Source organism: Diceros bicornis, chromosome 18 (genome assembly GCF_020826845.1).
Source record: "Diceros bicornis minor isolate mBicDic1 chromosome 18, mDicBic1.mat.cur, whole genome shotgun sequence".
Taxonomy (NCBI): Eukaryota; Metazoa; Chordata; class Mammalia; order Perissodactyla; family Rhinocerotidae; genus Diceros; species Diceros bicornis.
The window spans coordinates 25,587,361-25,611,224 of NC_080757.1; the positions used below are offsets into that span (position 1 = coordinate 25,587,361).

Here is a 23,864-nt window from a genome sequence, read left to right on the forward strand (position 1 = left end):
CCTTCAGGCACCAGGCTGCAGTCCCCAGACACCAAGTCAATGATACGTGGGACTCCTGGGCACAAAATCTGTCACTTGGTTTTGACATTTTAAAATAACATCAAAATCTGACTTTAAAAACAATGACTAGATATTAACTACAACTGCACTCAGTTGCCTGGATGCAACGTTTCTTCTCCAATCTCATAGCCCTAAAAAAGGTTTGGGCAAAGGACCTAGGAGGTGGTCAGTCTCCTATGCTGGTGCGCACGCATTACTTATGCAAGATAATCTCCACTGCATATTGACCACAGCAGGCCAATAAATCCCCCTTATGGGGATTTAATTTCCAGCTTTTGACCTTTGGATGAAAAACAAGTGAATCATTTCCTCCTGCTAGATTTACACCAGAGCTAATCTCAATAAAGTGATTCAGGAATGGTGAGAAGAGAAAAGGACTCTGGGAAGTATCTTCATGGGTGAAAACAGGAAACAAAAAAGAAGTCAGAGATTTGTACTTAGCAACAAAGAGGCAAATACCACCAAGTTACAGAGTCTCCTGGGCAGAGCTTATAGGTTTTCTGGGATCCCTGCTCCTCAGAGCCACGACCAATCACTAAACATTATCCCCCCAGAAAGCAGCACACCAGTGGCCCCAGAATTGTTCCTTCTGTGAAGTCTGATATTGGAAGAGGAGACCATTTGGCTAGAAAAAAATGAAAACCCTCCCAACAAACCTGTCACCCTCCTAGAGCTCTAGATCAGATTTACACCGTGCTGCTTAAGAAATCACACGCGGCGGCGGCGCAGTAACAGTACTCTTTATTTGTGATGGTTGAGAAACACAGGGGACGGGCCCTTAGCGCACGGACGCACCGGAGACACGACACTTGATTCCAGGCTTCCTGGGCTTTAGTAGGCACATGTTCTGAACAGCAGGTCTTCCCAGGGATTTCCTGACTCGCTCAACCCCATAGGCCAACAGGCTCATCCATTCCGGGCAGGAGCAGCAGCCAACCAGGCCAGGGTGTCATCGGGTGTCCCGAGGGCCTGCCTCAAGGGCTCGCAACAGGAGAGACTCTCGGTCAGTCCCTATGACCTTCCTCAGGGGGGTTGAGTTGGCCAAAAAGTGATCGATACAACTCTGTCCTAGAAGACAAACAAAAGACATTGGTTAACACACTGGTTAACTTTTCAAGGTTAAAAAAGAACTAAGGAGCTGGGAAATACCCTAATCTGTGTCTTCAATTGAAAACACAGCCGTGTAATTAAAAATGCATCCTGCAGCTCGTATTCACAAATATAAAGGAAGGATGAAACCAAGAAGCAGCCAATCAAATAGTAAGATATGTAAACAGTCCAGTGTGGCTGGATACCCTGTGTCTAGGGAATGAGTTTTCTGTAAGTTTGCCCTTTACAGACAGGCTCTTCACGTAAGAAAACAAGATTGAATATTTTAATAGGATGTAAGAGACTGCCACACGATGAGGAGGATTCAATCAGACATGGGATGGAGGGGATATAATTTAGTTTTCATACATTTTCTTGGACTTGGCAGTACTTGACAAACAATGAAAATGACCCAGCAACAAGAGTCCAATTACTATCACACATGCAGCTGTTCAGTCGTGAACCACGGTTCTTCCCATTCCCCTGGCTCCTTTTCTCTAGTCTCAATCTAATAATTTGATTAGCTAATTTATTTCTAAAGTTAGATTTTGACGTTAAAAAAAATCGTAACACGCCAGGGTCTGGGTCCCTAAAAATAAAGTTAATTATCACTTCCAACCTCTGTTTCTGCTATCAGATGCAACATATACACAACCACCTGGCCAAAGTCACCTGTCAAGGCCTGGAAAACCTATAAAGGGGTGGCATGGGGAAGGATACCTCCCATCATTGTGACAGAAGCTCCGGACGCTGTGCATAGAGAACAGAGTCTCCTGCAGAGATATGCGGAGCCAGGAGGGTCCAAGCAGGTCGAACCCACTAGGGAGGTTGGGCCATGGAGGACACACAGCCAACTGAGGCAGATGGCCCATGGCTGCGCTCTGCGCGAAGGTCCAACCACCAACCCTCAGGGAAGGAGGGTGGGCACACACAGGCTAAGGTCATGGGCCAGCAAGTAAATGACCCCAGAAGAAAGCTGTGCCTGTTCTGTTCCATATTTTCAAGATCTAACCATAAAATACAGCCTGCTGTCCTTGTTAAGAAAACTGGCTTTTAAAAGTGCTCTCATTATCAGCAAATCTGACTTTCAAAACAAAACAAAAAGCAACCAATCAACCAAAACCCACCATTCAAACAGCTGTTTTGCTTCGGCAAGACTTCTACACAAAAACGCATTAGTCTGTTTTTGAAGTCACCCTGCTACAGTTGTGGGTAGGAAGAGAGGTGCTAGAATTAGAACACCCAGCACTAGGAACAGCATATTACAACTTTTTAAAAAGGAAAAACCTTAAAGAAGAAACTGCAGAAACCAAGAATGTAAACTAACCTTGTCATGCTGGGGACCCCAGGGCAGGCAGGGACAGTGCAGGCCAGAAAACAGAGGGTCTCCAGATTATTACAGGAATTCTATCGCAAGGATTTGCCGGTACCCCCAGCCAGAACTACCCACCAGCCCCTGGGCCTACAGACAAAGGAGGCAGGTTCACCCTGAGCTCCATCTTCCCTTTTGTTCCTCTGCTCTAGATGCCCGCCTGACTCGCCCTCGGCCCAGACTGGAGTACAAAGGTGGGAGGCAGCTTCAGACCAGATGCAAATGAGAGGCTGGAGCCTCGCTTCGAAAGCACCAGCTCCATCACATGCAAGACAGCAATGCCCTGCCCAGGTTTCACTCCATCATGCCGTGGCCTGCCTATCTGCCAATAACTACAAGTCTCTCCAGCCATTTCAACAAAAAAATTAAATGGCATTAAGGGGAGAGTCGCCGTGACAAAAAGGACAGTATGACTTTAAGGCTGCACTGTCTGATGAGAGGGAGATGCACAAGCATGATGCTATTTAGCCCCTTGCAATCATACCCTTTCCAAGCTCGCCTTGCTTGCCTGCACCAGACCCCGTCATTACCACTGAGCAAATGCTTCCACTCTGCGCTGCACTATCAGCGAAACGCCGGGGCCAGGGCAGCAGTTACTGTCCGCAGCAGGGTTCACGTGTCAGGAGCGGAGTGAAATGCTGAAACCCGTGTTCCGATAGAACATCATTTCACACTCAGGTGGGCAAAGCTGACAAACATATGCAGCTGTTCACAGCAAAGCAACCTGGAAAGCTGAGTGGTCGGGGTTCTTAAATATTTGAGAGAATATGAGTAAGGGACTATTCCAATCCAAAAATCCCCAAGTAATTTCAACTCTACGTCCTTCACCGACCACCACCCATCGGTGACCGTTTTTACCTTCCAAGCCTCTCAAACTTCCCTGCTCCTCCAGGCCTCCACGACTGCAGCTCGTACCACCTCTGACAAGAATCTGGCGACAGACTCCTAACAGACTCTCCTGCTGCCTTCTCCTCCTCCCCCCTCCACAGCCCTCAGCCCCAACTCCAGAGAGGACAAAGCAGACCCTCCTGGGGTCCAGAAGCACCCCCAGGATGAAGAACCCCAGACTCCAACTGCTCAGTATGGCCCACGCGTCTTTCCCCACAGAGGCTTCGTGCTGGCCGCGCCTCCCACTCACTGGCCGCCGGGCAGAGCTGCGGCAACCAGGCCACCACCGTGCAATCTGGGGGCCTGGTCCTCGAGCCTCGCTGCACACCCCCGACAGAAGTTTACAAAATCACGCAGCCCCCTTACACATTTTTAAGCTGACATATAAAATTTTTCTCAATAAATTTAATCGTCACAAAGGATGTACCAGAATATTGTGAATACTAACTTTTAAAATAAAACTCTTACATCCCTTTTGTAATACACCCAATGGAATTTATATACCGTACCGATTTGACACCCATCATCATTCATTTAAATAACACATAAACGAACTCTTTAACTTGGAAATTTTACAGCATCTTTTTCTTTTTAAACTTGTATTTCCATCTGATTTTTCCCTACAGATTTTTGTCCTAATCTAATTGTTTCATGCTTGAAAGTCTTTTATTAATCACCTGATCATACTTCTTGGCCACAAAAATAAGTATGCAAAGTGAAACACTTTTTGAAATTTAGAAAGTTGAAATGAAAATATTTTAATTTCTTGAGACCATAAGGCTCTAATTAAAAAAAATGACTTCTGGATTGTATTATCATTACAATTATTAGTAGGAAACAATCAAAATATGCAATAATATAATCAAATGTATTATAATTTTAGTAAAAATTTAATATACATAAATATGTAAAGTTCCATTTCCAGTGAAATGCATCTCTGAATGATACAGATGAGACCTTCCCTCCATTCGTTCGTGTATCCATGGAGGAATATTATTTACTGCTAGAAGGAAAGAGCGTTCAGCATCGATTCTCTTCCTACTTTTTGGATTTGTAGACTTAAGTGCTGAGAAACCTTGTCGTGTAAACAAGTAGATGGGAATGGGAGAGTTCTGTTACAATAATGTCACTCAATTCTTTTAATTCCTTCTGAATTATATGCCCCCTAAAAAAGTCACATAGTGATCTACCACCCAAAATTTGTTTTAATGATCTACCAGCTGACAACTGAATTAGGTTCTCCTCCAAGTTTGTTGCAAATAAAGAGCCAGGAACCATCTGAGCCGCAGGGACTGTTATCCAGTCCGTAGGCACTGCCCTCCTCAGTCCCTGCGCCAACCTCTGAACTGTCCTTCTGTTTGGTGCCCTGGAGGTCTTCCCACTCCGGGGCCACGTCCCATGTCAGAGTAAGGAGGGGCTCGAACTGGGCTTCGTGTCAGGTGGGAGACAAATGTGAAAGGCCCGGGGAAAGGAGAACCTCGGCTGCAGCCAAGAACATTCTCAGCAGATCCACTTCAGGAGCGAGCACACATCTGGAAATGGACTCCTGACAACTCTGTGTCTCCCTTCCTTCCCCCGGGAAGTGTCTGCGCTCCCCAGGCTGAGGATGAGGCCTAGGGAGCATTGAGGTCTTCCCTAAACCCAGACAGGTGCTAGATCTGGTGCCGATGCTCTGGGCAAGGTAAAAGCATCTGAAGAGAAACAGAACATGTCCACACCCTTTACCCCATCCTAAGGAAAACAAACTAAAACTGAAACTAGGTAACAAAAAGCCATGTGGGACAGAGGCTCAGACTGCCTTCCGCAGCACGAACACTCCCCCTCAGCAGCAGCACTCCTAACCCCGATTTAGCCACGCGGAGAAGCTCAACTATCAATCCTTCAGGTTAACCTTGTCTCCGCCTGATCTTCCAGGCTAAGTGTATAGTTTAATACTTGAGGTCACCTTAAGGCTATGCATAATGAACTTGGTTTTTTTAAAAAAAATACATAATTCCTGCTCCCTATCACATTAAGAATCAAGATTTGAATCACTGAGCTGAAATGCCTTCCCCTTTCCTACCCCTCCCCCACACTTCTGGCCTCGATGGCCAGTGGGAATGTCCACTGTAGAAACGTATTAATGTTGGTATCATGCAGGAGAACAGCCTACGGAGTAATTAACAGGACTTGGACCTAAGGTAGAAGGTCGATAGCAGGGGCTCTTCCTTGAATTAAAATTTAACTTACCCTTTATTGCAACCTACAAAAGCAAGTAATGAGCACTAACATTTTTATTTCTTTTAAACTGTCATTTAGGCTGTAGAGGGGATAATTACCTATCTCTAGTGTAGTAAGGTTTTATAACCCTTAGTGAGGCATTTTCTAATTTAATATTTTTACTATATTATCATAAAACCTGTTTCTGGAAAAAAAAATGATCATGGATTAGCAGCCATTTTCCATAAAGACAGAATGTGCGAGTGTGTGTGTGTGTGTATTAGGATTCGGCTTATTTATTATGTGATTCTTCTGAAGAGACTTCAAGTCTGCAGTCTAGCTGGCTGTGAAATGCAATCACTTGATGGCGGGCACGGCTTTACACAGCCCTAAATGAGAGCAGGTGGACGTGTCTGACAATGCAGCCCAGACGTGTGCACCCAGACGTGTGCCCTTTGGCTGCACACGTGCACCTCCTCGCCGGCCACAGCCCACCCAGTGTCTTTCACGCTGCTATTTGGGCAAACAGTACAAAGGAGCACATTAAACCTGCAGATGATCTGTGTGGGGCTTTCCATTTGCTAGGTCAGTAGCTTGCAGCATCTGGGATACTGAGGAATTGTACCAGCTGTGCTCCAGAACACGTGCCCCTCCTGCTCTGGCCCAGAAACCCCAAGCCTCCAAGACATCCCTGAGCTGCACCTACTGGTCCCTGTGGCCAAAGGCAGGCAGAGAGCAGAAAGAAAGCAGCAATGCCACCACTCCCTAAAGAAACCTGTACAGCCTCCAAAAGTACACCATGTTCTCTGAACAACTACTACACGCAGGAGTTTTGAGCCAGTCTTCCAATGTGCCAGCGGAGACATTGCTGCTTTCTTGATTAAAATTATACACATAATTTGCCCTTGATTAATTTGAAATTGTTCATTTGTTGCTTCATGGGGGGAGGTGTGTGTCTCCAGAAATATGTAAGACATATCCTGGCCCCTCCTCCATTCTAATCCTCTCCTCCCTGCACACCCGAGGACCCTCGTGCTGCACACACAAGGGGTGGAGCATTTGTTTCTGCTGAACTCAATCCCTCAGACATACATTTAAGAATCAGAGGATGAAGAAGCACACAAAGGGGAGGGGAGACTGCGGGTTCCAGCTCCAACGCTGCTCATGTCTAGCAGAGTCTTGATTAAATCTGAATCCTTACGAGTCAGTATAGACGCAGCCCGAACAGAAATTCACACTGACCAGCATGGTCACTGGTTTTTAAAAGCATGGTCACAGACACGTGTTACTGATGCCTGCCTTTTTTCACGTGTTGGTGTTTTTGAAAATTTATTTATTAATGCTGTGGAAGCTCATAGCCACACATGTATGGTCTCTGGCTTCAAAGTATAACACCAAGGTATAATAAATTCATAAAAAATATTTGAATGCCTATTTGAACTTTGTTAGATTTGGTGGAGGATTATGAAGACATGAATGACCCAGCAGAAGCTGAGTCGGGAAGGTGAATGTATCCAGTAAATCTGTCCGGGACAAACCACTCCGTTCAGAGAGACACATGAACATTCTTCCTCATGCTGGACCCAACTCTGCTGTTCCAGAGCTAGGAGGGGAACCGGTCAACTGCTCTTCCCTGGGGGCAGCACTTCAACCATCTGATGTCTTCCCTTGACTAAATCTGTTCTTTTCTAGGTGAAACAAAACAGTTCGCTCGGGTCCTGCCATGACAAAGCCTGGAGTTCTCTTGCCATCCTTACTGAACTCGGAGCCCTCCCGTTTGCCAAAGAAGCGACAGTAAGGCCCTCAGACTCCTTGCTTCCCAAGACACCTGAGACAAAATGACACCTTTCTTTTATCTTTCATTCGTTCTGCTTCTTCTGACCCAAATCCATGCTACTCTTTATCAATGACTTTACAGGCGAGAGAAAGGTGTTTAAGAAATATTTCTATGACCTAAAAGGGGAAATATATTGATCCAAACGGCAAGCCACTGCCCGGCACTCCTTGGGGGCTGTGTGGTAGAGGACAAAGCTACGTATGGCATAGGAACGAGATTGGAGGCAGATGACACACGGAGAGCTTCATCTCTCAAGAAGACTGGATTGTTAGGGACACAACGCAAGGGAGGAGACAGACGCAGTTCTTCACTTAGGATGACACACAAAAATGACGACAGCAGGAAACTGAGGATTCCTGAATGCAGCCGAAAGTTCAGCACTTAACTCTCCTTCACTCTCCTCCCAACATTCCCCAGCAACAAAATGTGGATCACAGGCTTCTTTCCTGAAATCTCATCACAATTCCATGCCAAGAAACAAAACACAAAAACAAAGAAATGAGGTAAAAAGAAAACCAACCTTCTCTCACATAACCCTCACTTCTTAAAGGGATCAAGTTAGCAAACAGTGACTCAGAGAATGCCTCATCACTAATTACCTAAATCTGGGTACGAGGCGTGTCTCCAATCAGACACTGGCTGCACTCTTCAGGAGCTCCCAGCCAAACCGCAGCTGCCTGAGTCGGCCACGAGGTGGCAGTGCATGACGCCTTTCTGAGTGGACCGGGCAACTGGCATGGCCAGAGCAAACTGCGCCCATAAATTACCTCGTGTGTCTGCTCTCATCACATTCTCCCCAGTGCTTGAAGGAGACTCTAGAAGGTCTGTTCCAATTCGCTCTTTTGGTCAGGTCAGAACCAGGTCCTTCAAACCTCTGCAAATGCTTTTAGCCCTACAGCCTTAAATTACAGATGGTGACGTGCGGCCTCTGGCCTGTCTCCTAGAGATCAGACAGACTCAAGATTTATAAATGTTCCAAGAAGCAGGTTCAGGCCCCAAACAAAGGAATGGAAAGGCTGGGGAAAGAAGGGCGAGGGAAGAGGGGTAGAGAGGTGAGAAGGGAACTAGGGCCACACTGGGGCAGGGTTTTTCTTCTCTTGCACGCCTTCCTCATCCCCAAGTCAGTTACAGATCCACTCCCCTCAAACAAAGGAAGACAAATACTCGAAAGTTCCATCATCCCTACCACTAGCTTCAAGTCTTGCCAATTCTTTTAAAGAAAAATAATTTACCTTGGTGGACTTGCAAAAAAAGTGTGGTATGTGGGGGGGAACAGGAGCACTCCAGACAAAAGGGATGTGGCCTCCTCTCCTGTGCATTAATATTCCATATTCCTGGGATGATTTCCACTTTCACAGTTTGTTTTATAACAGATTTGATGCGAGAGAAGACAAATGGCCTCACAAAGGAAAGACGACAAATCATCTCACCGCTTTTAGCAGGGTTTTCTCTTTATTTTTATTTATTTTTACTCTGTAGCTGGGCTGCAGAGCTCTCTGCCTTGCTGGAGATGTTTAATATTAACGTCAAGCCACCGCGATCTGGCAATAGAGTTGGCCGGTGTTGTGTTTACGGTTTTGTGACTGCTGGCTTCAGGAAGATGAAGCTCCTGTTCAAACAGCAGCCCCGCTAACAGCTTCTGTTAAAAGCCAGGGGATGCTTCACTGCTTGGACGTGAATCACTTCCTTCAGCCGCACGGAGGTGAGACTGACACTCGAGTTACATTTGTATCCCTATCCAGACCGCTGCCCGACGACTGAGCACCCGGGGGCGGCGGAGGATGCAGCTCTCAGCTCTAGTTTAACTTTTACTTTTAGGGGGTGGAAATACACAGAAATTTGTGAGGGTATTTATGGTCAACCCACCGAGTTTCAGCAAAGCATTCTATTACTTCTGGTAATAAGTTGGAGGACTTATTTTACTTAAAAACCCAGTACCAATCTAATCAAAACAGCAGCAGCTATGGAGCAAACAAACGTAAGGCACCACCCCTGCTTGTCATGGACTCGGCTTGGCCAGTGACACAAAGGAGCCACGGGATCCTCAGAGCGCGTGCTCCTAACTGCTAACTAGCCCGCTGTCCTGACACCCTCTGCCCTGGAGTGACCCGCTCCTGTGTTCTCCTCCTGTCTTCTTGATCTTCCTCCCGGCCTGGAGTAGACCTTCTCCTGGGTTCTGTTCCCGCCCCCTCTCTTCTCTCGACATCCTCCCCTGGCACTCGCATCCCTGCCCTCAGCTCTAACAATCTCCTCTGTGCGAAGGACACCCACAGCCTCACCGAGACACTGCCACCGACTCACGCACCCCCGATGCTGCAAGGCCGTGCTGTCATCTAAGCTACCATTTCTGCTAATAATGGCAGCAAAATCTTTGTTATTCAGGTCCCACACTTAACTGCTTAATGCCAGGAAGCTATAAACAAAGTTACTGGTACCAATACCACATTTTCTGATTAAAAAATAAAATCTACGCTGAGAAGGGGCTCTTGTTTAGATAGTTTACTTATATTAATTGATAAAATGCAAATTGATGTCCTTTATCTGTCAATCTTTGTGGTTCTCAACAGTATTCTTCAGAGAATTTCCTCCTCTACTCTGTAAATCAGAGAGAAATTTGGAAAAAAGGAAGGTTTGTCCCAGACACATGCCAAGTAAACCTTTCCCAGGAGTACTGACCAGGACCCCTCAGCTTCTGGATGTCTCCAACGGGGCCATCTCTCCCCCACTTGGTTCACCAACTAGTCACTGAAGTCAGCAATTTGATGACCTTGACCAGTTATATGACTGGCTTTAAAAAGCCTGATTGCTGGGCGGCCCTGTGGCTTAGTGGTTAAGTGCGCACACTCTGCTACTGGTGGCCCGGGTTCGGATCCCGGGTGCGCACCGACCCACCGCTTCTCCGGCCATGCTGAGGCCACGTCCCACATGCAGCAACTAGAAGGATGTGCAACTGTGACATACAACTATCTACTGGGGCTTTGGGGGAGAATAAATAAATAGATAAATAAATAAATAAATAAATAAAAAGCCTGATTGCTAAGTGGAAAATGAGTAGTTTGCATTTCTGCCCCTGAAAGCTGGTGGGTCTGTTTGGCTGCACAGCTGTGCCTCCCCTGCAGGACCGGGAGGTGAAGAAGGAGGCAGAGAGCTGCCAAGTGCATGTAGGAGAAAATGTGTATTGATTTCTTCTTTTTTATAAAGGAGCACAAAGCATTGAAGAACAATTGCTCGTCTTGGCAGTATTTCACATTCCACACGAGACAAAAGGCCCAACGCCCAACAGCCTCTGAGAAGCAGAAAGGGGAGCCGCACAGAACAGCGTCTCCTGGGCGTCAGCGGCCACCACGCTGGCCGGGTCCACTGCTGGGGCTCCAAACACCCTGGGCCACGAGTGCCTCGCCTGCCTCTGATCAAGTCATTTCCCTCTCCAGGCTGATGTTGCCTCATCTATATTGGAGAAGAAAGAGCCTTCAGTCTTATTTACCTTTTAAGTGCAGGTGCCCAGAGGGTAAAAGAGTTAATGTTTATAAAGTGTTCTGCTCCCCAGAGGGAGACGAGGGATAAAACACAAGGTGTGGTTATGGCTCATTCCAGAACTCATTTCCAGGGCAGTTAGTAATAGCTTCCCGTTACAAACGCTGTGCTTACCAGCACCTTGAACTCAAAGTACAATGAGGCAAAATGCCCTTTACCTAAATATCCTTTTTTGGTTTGACACTTAATACCAACACTAAAAATAACAAAAGGTAACCAGAGGCTATTATGCCTTGTTAAGGCACATACAGAATCCATTCCAGAACTGTCTCCTTAAACCAAATAAATCCTGAAAGCCCAAAAACCTGATCTAAAGCTATAATTGGTCATCACAGAGCCCTGTCTGTATTCCTCATGTTTCCACAGTAACTAATAATTTGTAGGAGGGCCACCAGAAACCAAATCCAGTCTAGATATCACAGCCAAGATGGGCAGGAGAAAACCTATGGTAAAATCCAAAGTTTGTGCTGTACACTCTTGGAAGGAACGGAAATGCAAGAGTGCTCTTGACAGATCTTTTCCCAGGGTTCATTCTAAGTAAAAACGATCTCAAGAACTCTCTAAGTAAAGGGTTGGGAATGAGCAGTCCCAAAGCTGGACTCTTCGTTTCTGGGGCTTTTCCAACATGGCCAAGAGCTAAGAACAAAATATGGAGCGGGCCCTCAAGCAGTGCAATGTTCTAGCATGGAAACATAACCCACAAACAATTAGGACATGACGTGGTAGGGAATGCTGTACATAACATGGAAGTGTAGAGTGCCACGGGAGCAGGGGAAAGTACATTAGAGGAGTTAGATGATTTGGAGAGATTTCAGTAAAAGAGGCCTAAAACCTCCGTTCATCCATCTTATAGGACTGTTTGCAAAAATAATCTTACCAGGAAATTGTAAATAGACTTATAAGCTGAAGGTTTTTCAAGACATTTCAGACAGGAGACCTACAGCCAACTTTTTTCAGGTTTGCACCTGAAATGGATATGTCTGTGTTGCAGGCAAACGGACAATGACATAATATATACATACATGAAAACATAAATTTTATTTAAAAATTATCTGTACAGGTTACATTTAAAATAGTTCTTCTCAGGAACAAAACATTTAAAAGAACATTTCATTCTCAAGAATCTAATGAGCAAGAAGGACTATTTTCATTTTTTGAAAGAAGAAACTAAGGCACACAGAGAAGACTTCTCCAGATCACACTGCACATGAGCGCCAGGGCGTGCCACATGCTCAAGAAGCCTGAATCAGTTCTCTGTCTTAGAGGAGGTGGACAGCAACTGGGAAACAACCCTAAATAAATTGTTTTGCAAATAATACTTGTGCCACAAAAATGCTATATAATAACGCAAGATACAACTGGAATCAAAATATATTATTCCAACTGTATGAGCATAAAACCTTGATAACGCCAAATACAAGATCACAGTAAACATATGCATATGACTTTGACTTCCAAGTTAAGCATTCTTAGCAAGGAAGAAAACCTAAGAAGTGCTTTTGTGAACTGTACTAAATTCTGTTAGAGAAGAACAAATAAAATAGGGGTTCAAGGAAGAACGAGCCCCCCAACTCAGTGGGGGGTGGGGAATCATAAAAGTCTCTCTGGAAAGGCTGGTGTCGGCCAAGGACTATGAATATTTCAACAGGAAAGGACAGAGGGGAGGCTAGGGTGAGATGTTCCAGGTTAAGTGAGCAACAGTAAGAGACACAAGTGGGAGGAGCATGGGGTGTGTTCTGGGGATCGCAGGGGCCAGTCTGGACGGTGTGATGGGGAGAGAAAGGGAGCAGGGCGACAAATCACTGCAGGCCTTGAGTGGCAGGTTTGAGAGCATTTACTCCACAGGCAATGGGGAGGAGCGTGCGCTAAGGGATATTTCAGGGAGGTTTAATCTGGCAATGATGCACAGAACTGATCAGATCAGCTGGTGGTTAAGAGGTGGTTAGTGCAGTAGTCTACGTGGGAAGTATAAAAAAAGATCTGGACTCAAAAAGAGGCAGCAGAAATGGAAAGTAGAGACCACTGAACAATATATTGCAATAGAGTTCCAAGCAGGTTAAAAGAAAAAAAAGATATCAGACAAAACTAAGAGAAAATACAGGGGAATAACTGATCCTGGGATACAGGAGGGATTGCCCAAGCATAAAAGCTATGAAAAATACTTAAAAGGAAAAAATTTTATATATTTGATTACATTAAAAAGTAAAACATATGTGACCAATAAAAATCATTAAATCAACAGGCAAGCAAAATGGGAAAAATCTACAAAAAAAATGAAATATGGTGTATAACCAAAATATAAAATATATATAGAATTCATATAAACTGCAAAGAAAAACTAAAACTCAAAGAGAAAAATGGGCAAAGCATAAAAAGAAGAAATACAGGGGCTGGCCCGGTGGCATAGTGGTTAAGTTCATGTGCTCTGCTTCAGAGGCGTGGGGTTCACAGGTTCAAATCCTGGGCGTGGACCTACGCACTGCTCGTCAAGCCATGCTGTGGTGGCAACCCACATACAAAATAGAGGAAGATGGGCACAGATGCTCACTCAGGGCCAATCTGCCTCACAAAAAAAAAAAAAAAAAAGAAGAAATACAAATGATTTATAAATATACAGATTCTCCAAGTTCACTATTAAATGAAAAAATAATTATTAGATACTTAGCCCAGCGCCTAACAGATTGTAGGTGCGCAGTAAGGTGTTATTTGTTATGAACTTACAAATAAAAATAAATGATAACTGTTAGCATATCAAAACAGAAAACATTTTTGGAAGATAAGTCTTCATATTAGCAAAGCTGCAGTGACACAGCCTCAGATGGCAGGGCGGCGGGATGGGGCATGTAAAGTGCAACCCATTAAGAATCACTAGAAACTGAGCCAGGAATTACCCTTCTAAGAACCTATTCTAAAGACACAAGCAAAACTTAGGATACAGATTTTTGTATAAATATGTTCATTGCAGCATTACTTACAGAGAAACAAAAATAATCAGAAACAACCTAATGTCCAACAATAAGTATTTCATAATTGAATATTATGAAGTTATTAATATGTCTTCAAAAATGGCATTAAAATGTTTATACTATAAAGTTAACTGGAAAAAGGGATTTAAACAAATATGTATATATCTTTATAAAATACACACACAAAAACTTCTGCAAGAAATCATATAAAAGTATTAATGTTCAACTCTTAATAGCACATAACAGATGAATTTTTCTTTGTCTTTTCTGTATTTTCCAAATTTTCTTCCATAAGCATGTATGGTTTTTATTATAGGGGAAAAAGATATTGTCTTTAAGGACAGTAGGTGAGAGGCCGTGAGTAGGGCAGAGGCAGAACTATAAGAGCAAACTGATGAATATACTGCATCAGGTTTCAAAGGTAATTATGAAGTGTAGGGTGTTTGTAATCAGAAGAATGGTACAACCATCAGAGCAGGTCTGGAAATTCAGTGATTCACACTAAAATGTGAATGACCTGACAGGCAAAAACTTCCTATATAGAAAACATCTCCATTATAAAAGAAAGAAAAGGAAAAAGAAAAAATTTTAATCCAAACAAGTTTTTTTTGTTCCCCTCCAAGCAAGTTTTTAATTGAGAGAAAGGCTCTCACATGTGTACTGGAGGTGGGAGAAAGCAGCTTTCCTTCAGCACATTATTCCCACATATTTCTAAAAGCTTGCTGATTTCCCAGAAACAGTGGCAGAGGTTAGGATTCACACTCCTAAATGCATATACCAGCTCCACTACTTACTTCCCGTTGAACTTGGGCAAGTTACTTAATTGCTCTATGCCTCAGTATTCTTATCATAAAATGCAGATAATGTCAACCACCTCAGTAGTTTCTTATAAGGATTGAATGTGCAATGTCTGGGATATAGTAAATGCTCAATAAGTGGAATATGATGTTATTATTCTATGTCATTTCATTGCCAATCAGAAATAGGGCGGCAGACTCAGGGTGGATAAATCAGAGCAAAGGATGAATGCACTTAGAAACAGAAATGGTCTTCACATATTAGCAACCTAATGTCAGCTCAGTGATCATCGCAGGAGATGTATTAACAATATGTATGAACGAGTAATCTAAATGAAGGTGAAAAATATTTAGCTATTGCCTAACCCCCTGCAAGTTACTTAGTTGTGATTAATAGAATATTTGTAACATATTACAATATACTTTAAAAGACAATAATAATAAAATACAAGAACTTAAAAACAGTAAGTCTTTAAGAGAAAACATTCACACACATTGACTTTAAAGAACATGAAACATCCTTTTGGGGGAAAAAAAGGATTCACAATCCTTTGAAGAAATGATGGGAATTTGACTGCAGAAATGAGAACTATAGTCAAGAAGCCCCATTCTGAGGAAAGATTTATCTGCTCAGCATCTACAATCTCTTTCCAGAAGATGTGCTGTTATCACTCCACGTGCTGCTTGGAACCAAGGCTTCAATGTGAGAATGCAAATTCTCTAGAACTGTATAAGACTGAACAGCAGCCAATCAGAAGAAAACAGAAGAAACAACAGCAGTGCTTTCTTTTCAACCCAGTTTTAAAATTGGCCCAAGTCTCAGGTTTGAACTTGAGAATGTTTCCTTTGTCCTTTCTGACGTTACTGGATGAGGAGGCCCCACGCCTCCTATCTCTGTGCTGGACACCATCTTTAATGATGATATATGGGGGTCCTTTCCCCTCAGCACTGCCGGGGGCTCAAATGTGTGGTGCAGCCCGCCTGAGTATCAATAAGCGAATTATAAACTGTGTCAATCCGAGTTAATGCAAAGCTGTAATCCTCTTTAACAAGAGATCAAATCACTGCCATGAGTTATGTTCATTCTGTAATCTGATAAGGAAGAGAGGGGACCTCTAATAAAAGAGTAATGGGAGCCTTTAATGACGCTGGTAAAAGGCAGCCCTGGTGAACATATGGCTCTGTCCCTGCTGATCAGATCAATGCTGCATATTTGCCCGGACTTGTTTCACCTGTCAGAATCACCTGTGTCTTTTAGGAGATAAGAAGCCTCAGAGAAACATCTGTATCTTAACCATTCTTGCTTGCAAGTTTTTAACCAACAAAAAAACACTCTATGGAGATGGTATTTCTGGGGTTATTAGCTGATGTGCTCTCAAACGCTGAGCAAACTATACCAGAATATTCACCATGACCCCGGGCATATTTCTATTAAATAAAGGGGTAAGTTGGCACGGGGGAGTCAAAAATGGTCTAAGTAACCTCTCGGTTACCAATTAGGGGGAAAGAATATCATCAGTAGAGTGGTAGAATGTGCCCATATTTAGGGTGCAGACCCACACACAAAAATGGCAAGCCGAAGATAAATTGCGTGTACAAATTCTGTTATACCAAGGCACCTCAAGAAGGCGGCAGTGATGTTGACAAAGCACTTTATAAGGCTGGGTTACATTTGTACGTTTCTTTTTTAATACTCCAGATGTAAAACAATAATGTATTTGGAGCTTAGTAGTTATTAAAAGATCCTCTCCTTGTTCTGTTTTAATGCCAGCAGCTTTATAAAAGGGGAGGGAAAAGTGGTTTTCTATTTTGGGGCAGAGAATCGGGGGCTGAAACGGAAATTCTTGCTGTTCTTATTGAGAATTTCTTTAAGTTCTTTGAAAAGGAATGGAATACCTATAAAATATTAATATGGCTACCATTTTTTTAATAAGGAAAAAAGCTTCTTAGGAAAATACAATAACCCACTCTCTTAATGAACAGTACCAGAACTTGGTTTATCTAATAGCTGCTCTCTGAGCAGCAGTTAACGCAAGGCAAACACGGAGTTCCCTGCTGTACATCAAGCTGATGGTTGCCACTCTGACCTGTTCCGTGCCAACAATGAAACCCAGGCCAACAGCGGAAGCAGTTCCCACGGCCTCCCTCTCCCACAGCTGAGGCAGGGCCAGTTCTGAGGAGCACATCTCAGCCTGTCTCAGGTCTTAGAATTTGCTTCTCCTGCTTGTCACTCTAGCATTTTACTATCTGACCTACATCAACACAACAAATGAGAAAGAATTAACTTCTTTAAAAGTCTGCCTCAGAGGGTCTTTCAAAAACACAGGCAAAAAACAGATGATTATTTCCACAACCTCCAAATTCTTCATTTTGTTAGAATAAGATCATCTGAATTTTTACTTCATCCTCCCTCTGGTCTAAAAGCACTCCAGGGGTGAAACACCATGTAACAAAGCTGTTCTAAAACATCCTTGATAAGCTGAGAATAACTTCAGTAGTCAGAGAAGTGAACAGCAATCCTGTATATCATGCAGGTAACATAGCAACCTGTTCTTGGTGGTGACAATATGCTTAGAGGGATTCTCTACCAACGAGACATCAGGCCTCCTCCCCCTCAGCCCACTGATAACTCTGTCTCTACAGTATCACACAGGACTTGGCCCTAGTAGCAAAGATGACTCTGAAGGGCAAACAGTAGCTCTTCTGGGAGGTGAGCTGCCACGTGCCGAGAGTATTGAGGGTTTAACAAACAGTGATCTAAAATTTTTAGGCTTGTGGTAATCTCCTCCCTTGCATGCAGACACATAATATCCGGGCAAAGTGGGATTTCTTTTGTTTTCCCTCAACACTGGGAATGTTCATCAGGCCTGCAACAGAAACCACCTGCCTGCCTCATAACAGAGTGAAGATCTACTAGACAGGCACACATCAAGTATCAGGGGTTACAAGAGACTTTCACCAATAAAAGAGACCTGAAGGCACCTAAAAGCATTTAAATCAGTATCCAAAATTTATCTAGAAAGAAATGCCCCTAAAGGGGAATTTGTTAACACAGGGACCCAAACTGGGCTCCTTTGCATTTAAAAAGGGTTTTTTAAAAAATAGATCGCTTGAAGAGAAAAATTCCTAGCATGAGAAAAGAATATGTATCAGCAGAAATTAACTAAATAGGTAACACTATACAGACCACACCACAGGAAAAACAAAATGAAGACGCCACTAGCTTTTTAAAGATCCTTTTAAAGATAGTACTTCTTTCTCCACTATCGATATTTTAATACTCTGTGTTAAAGATCTCTTCTCTCTCTCTTAATGAGAGCTATACTCCAGTTTCAATTGTATTCGACCAAGTGCAAATTTTTTGAGCTCAAACTGGATAAAGGATATGGGGGATTCAAGGATGAGCAACAGCACTCGGATTCCACCCCCACTCCAAAAAAACCAAACACTGGGTATTAATCCAACTTAGGCGTAGTATGGAACAATAAACTGGAACCAAGAAACCAAGCAAGAAAAGAGAAGGGCTTCTCTCTCCAGATCTGGGTAAAGTAGGAACCATAGGCAGAGCTGCCTCTGGGAACAAGAAATCAAAAGGGCTGGAAAATTTATGTTATGTCTATTTTACCATGATTAAAAATGGGGAGGAAGGAAGCTAGTCAGGTATTAAAAAGCCAGTTTTAACCATATGGTCCGTAGGGCAGAAACCATAAGGAGAGAAGATCTTTCATTTATATACTTCAATAGAGAAATAATTAGGAGCTTCTCACCTCTTCTCTACTATATACATAATTTTCAAAATGAAAATGTCCTTTTTTTCTGTTGATAAAAAGCAATACAAGCTTATTGTAAAAAAATCCAAACACTACAGAAATACATAGACTAGAAAGTAAAATGTGTCTTCTGTTCCACCCCACTCAGCAATAAACAGAGAAGAGTTTGGTGTACACTGTTGCAGAGCTTCTTCTTTTTTATGTTGTGAGGAAGATCAGCCCTGAGCTAACATCCGATGCCAATCCTCCCCTTTTTGCTGAGGAAGACTGGCCCTGCTAACATCCGTGCCCATCTTCTACTTTATATGGGATGCTGCCACAGCATGGCTTGACAAGCGGTGCATTGGTGCGCGACCGGGATCTGAACCTGCGAACCCCAGGCCACCGAAGTGGAGCGCGCGCACTTAACCGCTGCACCACCAGGCCGTCCCCCAGAGATTCTTATTTTTTTAACGACAACTAACACAAATGCATGCATTCTCATGGCAGAAGATTAAAGCAAAATAGAAATATAAAAAATAAAACACTGAAAGTCTCCCTTCATCCTCTTCCTCATCCCAGTCCCTTCTACGTAGGTTTATTTATTTATTTATTTTTTGGTGAGGAAGATCAGCCCTGAGCTAACATCCGTGCTAATCCTCCTCTTTTTTTTGCTGAGCAAGACCGGCTCTGAGCTAACATCTATTGCCAATCCTCCTCCTTTTTTTTCCTCAAAGCCCCAGTAGATAGTTGTATGTCATAGTTGCACATCCTTCTAGTTGCTGTGTGTGGGACGCCACCTCAGCATGGCCAGAGAAGCGGTATGTCAATGCGTGCTCGGGATGCGAACCCGGGCCGCCAGTAGCAGAGCACGCACACTTAACCGCTAAGCCACGGGGCCAGCCCATAGGTTTATTTTTAATATTATGACATATGGTCTTCCCAGGCATTTTCCTAAGCACTACAACATATACATACATATGTGTACGTATATATCTGTTTAATTTTTATTTTAAAAACATAAATAGATCATATTATAAGAACTGTTTTTACTCAAAAAGTGGGATTGTAATATAGCAGTTTGTAGCCTACTTTTTCCTCTTCATATTATGTTAATACATAGAGCTAGCTCCACTTCCTCCTTTAACAGCTACTTAAAACTTCACTGAATGATTTTTTGTGATTTATTTAATTAGTTCCCTACTGATGGTCATTTGAATTCTTATTTTTCCCTATTATAAACAATATTGCAATAAAGATCCTTGATAGGAATATATTTGCCCACATGCTATTTCTTTAGGTCAATTCCTAGAAGTAGATTTTTCTGGGTCAAAAGATACACATACATTTAAAATGCTGAAACACATTGCCAAACAGCCCTCCAAAATGATTTTGCCAATTACATTCCCAACAACAGTAAATGAAAGTGTCTTTCCTCACACCGATTACTAATCTTTTAATGTTTTCCAATTTAATAAGGAAACAATGAAATCTCACTGTTTCAATTTGTGTTTCTTTGATTAATGAGGTCGACAGACTTTATGTTTTTTGGCCATTTGAGATTTTTCTTTTATGATTTCTAAGTTTGTCTGTTGACATGCTTTGCACATTATTTTCATTGGGATATTCTTAGAGATTTGTAAAAACTCTTTACATAGTATTATTACATAGTTAAGTAATACATCATATATTGAACTTTTTCTTTCCAGTTTCTCATTTACTTATAACTTTTTTTTTGTCTTTTTCAATGTGACTTTTATGTAGTCAGATCTATTAATATTTTCCCTTATGCTTTCTGGCCTGGGTGTCGTGCTTACCAACTCCTTCTCTACCTCAAAATCATAAAAAATTCTCTATTCATACATGCACACCAAGAATGCCATATCTGTAAGTTAGCAAAACCAAAACTATTCACACGAAGAAAAGCAGTATGCGCTGATATTGACACTCTAACAATTATGAAAAGTTCCCCTTCCTCAGTGATATTTTGTGGTGTACAAAGTGGGACACAAAATGTACAGATTATTTCCACAAAACAGTACTGGACTATTTCCAGTTATGGAATTAGCTAAAGAAAAAAAAATAGGCTAAGCTATGACTGCCTCCTTCTTAAGATAAAGTAACAATACCTACTGGCCCTGGAAGTTTTGGTACTAGAAGTAGAAAGAGCTGATACTCAGTCACTCTACCCACAGTTAACCTGGCCTGTTCAGAGCATGGAGCATGAGCAGTAATGTGGATGTATACCTCTGTACCCTCAGGAAACACAATGGGAATGGAGTGGACTTTGGTAAAAACAAATGCTCAGTTCTCCAGCTGCCAGACTTTTATTAAATTCCTTGTTAAGTGGCTAAAGTAACTGGAGAATAATGCTGATAATTAGCAATCAGTTTACAAAGGATAGTCTTTTTTGCCCCAAATACTGAATGCTACAAGGACTGTTACTCAACAAACTTCTCCCAGCCCCTTCTCCCCGCCTGCTTTATCTGAAGGGGCAATGTAACACAGTTCTGGCCAACGAGATAGAAGAAGTTTGTTGGAGAGGATTCTGGGGAGCTTTTACTTTTCTGACAAAAGAAAACAGGTATGGCTGACACTTCTCCTTTCTCCTTCTTGCCTCAAAAGCATGTTTGATGGCTGAAGCTACAGTAGCCGTCTTGGGACCACAGGGGAAAGACCAAGAGACACTGGCCCTAATATCACTGAGAAGGGAAAACCATTGCCAATAATTGCCTGCCACCCCTAGAATTATTCTGTCAGAAAAATAAACTCATTTGCTTATGCCTCTGTAGTCAGGTTTTATGTTTCTTGCAGACCAAGCCCAACATAATCCTACATAATACAGTCATTTTCAAATAATCTTTATGTCTAACATGTAGACCCTCAAAAATTATGAATGAATAAATATAATTCTGGAAAACTAAGTGCTCCTGGGGTATTAGGTGATTCAAGAAAAATCCTGACTAAGAATGACAAAAACTTGATTTCTAAATGATCTAGTAGTATTCAAAATAATTTGATTCAAAAGATGTTACTAATATTTAAACTAGGTTTCACTTTATGCCTGGGATAAAAATGTTACCTTAATGGGTTTGTTTTAGTTTTTGAGCATCTAGTTTTCCTTTCTTGCTGGAGTAATTTTTTTATGTCATCCTAACAGAGAATCTAAGATGTGCTCATTTTACTCTGTAATTTTTAAAAACAGACTAGATCCAGAAATGAATGAAAAAAAACAGCCAGGCATAAGCATTCACTTGCAAAGCACAGGAGAGCATATGAGGTCACGAAGTTCTGAATATAAATGTACTCAGAACCATCCATAAGCTGTTTTGTAATCAAAGCACTGAACAAAAGCAAACAAAAAATTAATAATCGCTGTGGTCACCTAAGCTTTCAGATCTACTCCTTTTTTAAGCAGGGTTGGGGGTGGAGAGGAGTCTGATGGGGTTTAGTAGCAAACCAAATACTCTCAGACAAAAAGGTTAAATGTAGCTTGACGGATAAAACTGGCAAAATCCATATATGCCTACCTTACGACCAATAATTTCACTTGGTAAAGAGTTATGTTTAAAAACGTCTACCACAACATTATTTACAAATATAATTTAAAACAATCTAAATTTCCAACAATTGGTGAATGGCTAAATAAGTAATATTATAAAAATATTACATAGTCATTTAGGGCCAGCCCCGTGGCTTAGCGGTTAAGTGCGCACGCTCCGCTACTGGCAGCCCGGGTTCAGATCCCAGGCGCGCACCGACGCACCGCTTCTCTGGCCATGCTGAGGCCACGTCCCACACACAGCAACTAGAAGGATGTGCAACTATGACATACAACTGTCTACTGGGGCTTTGGGGAAAAAAGAGGAGGAGGATTGGCAATGGATGTTAGCTCAGAGCCAGTCTTCCTCAGCAAAAAGAGGAGGATTGGCACGGATGTTAGCTCAGGGCTGACCTTCCTCACCAAAAAAAAAAAAAAATTACAGTCATTTAAAATTTTTGAATAATTTTAATGACATGAAAATGCTCACAGTATACAAAATATTTAAAGAAAAAATTCACAACAGTAGAATATAATTTTAATTATATAAAAAAGAAAAACAAGAACATAGTGACAGGGGACTCATAAAGACTGAAAGGAACTATTCTGAGATGTTGACAGTGGTTCTCTCCTGTGCATGTGTATATGCACACACACATTTCCTAGCTCTGTACCCTGAGAGGGCCTACAAACAACACCCAGTAACAGAGAGCACCCCAAGCACCCAGATCTTGGTTTCTAAACACCACAATCCACTAAAAAGAATCAAGGCTCCTTGCAAAAAGACTGATTGATTCCAGGGCTGGAACAGGGAAAGTATAAGATGAGCCTAGAATACCATGTTGTGCCAGAAAGTAAGGAAGTACCCAAAGAATGATCACAACATCTCAAAAGGATACAAGCCAGCTTAAAGGGGCTTCCATTAATCTGGGACAATTTTAAATGAAAATAAATAATGACAGTAACAGATTATGATTAATTGAATAAAACAGGAAAGCATGAGTCTATACCAATATAAATGAATGGTAAATAAATGACGAAGGGATATGGCTACACAAGTAATAGTATAAAAATATTATGTTGTAGTAGAATGCCAACTAATTAATATAGAAAGAATTAGTCTTCAAAATATGCTTATCTCTGAATTGTAACATTATGAGTACACTTGTTTCTGTATACATTTCTATCTTGTTTCAGCTTTATAAAATGAGCATGTACTTCTTTTATAAAAATACTCAAAAAAAAAAAGAAATCCTCAACAGCAACCTGAACAAACACAACCTAATGCACATCTCTAAAGCAATCTCTAGAGCCATTTGAAAAAGGAGAGCATATGCATAAAACCCCCAAACACATAAAGCAAGTGCACGTGCTGTCCTGACCCATCTGTTTACAGAGAAGAGCTGAGATGTCCTAGGCAGGTGGCTAAAGTTAAAAACAAAACAAAACAGCAAAAACAAAAACAAACCACCAGAGGCACGCAGAGATTTATGGAAATTTTGTTTTGGTTTTATAGTAATTATGGGAGTGAAGAGATGTGACAAGGACCCTTGCTATGATGCCAATGACAAATGGTTAACTGATAAGAAATGGAGAGGGCGACAGGCTATAGAACAGGTCAATACCAGGCTGTCATGAAGCCATTTGAGACATACAGTTAATCTATTACCCACCTGGCATCATCATTCATTGTCGTATGGTCAATAGGTGCCATGAAGCTCAGTAGCTTGCTAAGGACATGAAACCTAAATAAAGCAGGAAACAAACAGGCAGCAACATTAGTAACTATTAACCTAGAAAAGGAAACACATTCTGCTAACAAAGTCCAGAAC

General features: G+C 42.2%; 1 protein-coding gene across 2 annotated transcripts in view; it reads right to left on the reverse strand.

The window, feature by feature from the left end:
* Nucleotides 1-780: 780 nt before the first annotated feature.
* Nucleotides 781-23,864, reverse strand: part of AATF (apoptosis antagonizing transcription factor) — a 98,353-nt gene continuing 75,269 nt past the window's right edge. Inside the window, exons 11-12 of one of the 2 annotated variants that reach the window (XM_058560456.1) lie at nucleotides 23,706-23,777; nucleotides 781-1,128 (exon numbers count right to left, since the gene is read on the reverse strand). In XM_058560456.1, coding sequence (XP_058416439.1) covers nucleotides 1,065-1,128; nucleotides 23,706-23,777 — 136 coding nt within the window. In that variant the 3' untranslated portion in view covers nucleotides 781-1,064. The remainder of the gene's footprint in view (nucleotides 1,129-23,705; nucleotides 23,778-23,864) is intronic. The other variant, XM_058560457.1, reaches the window with a different exon arrangement.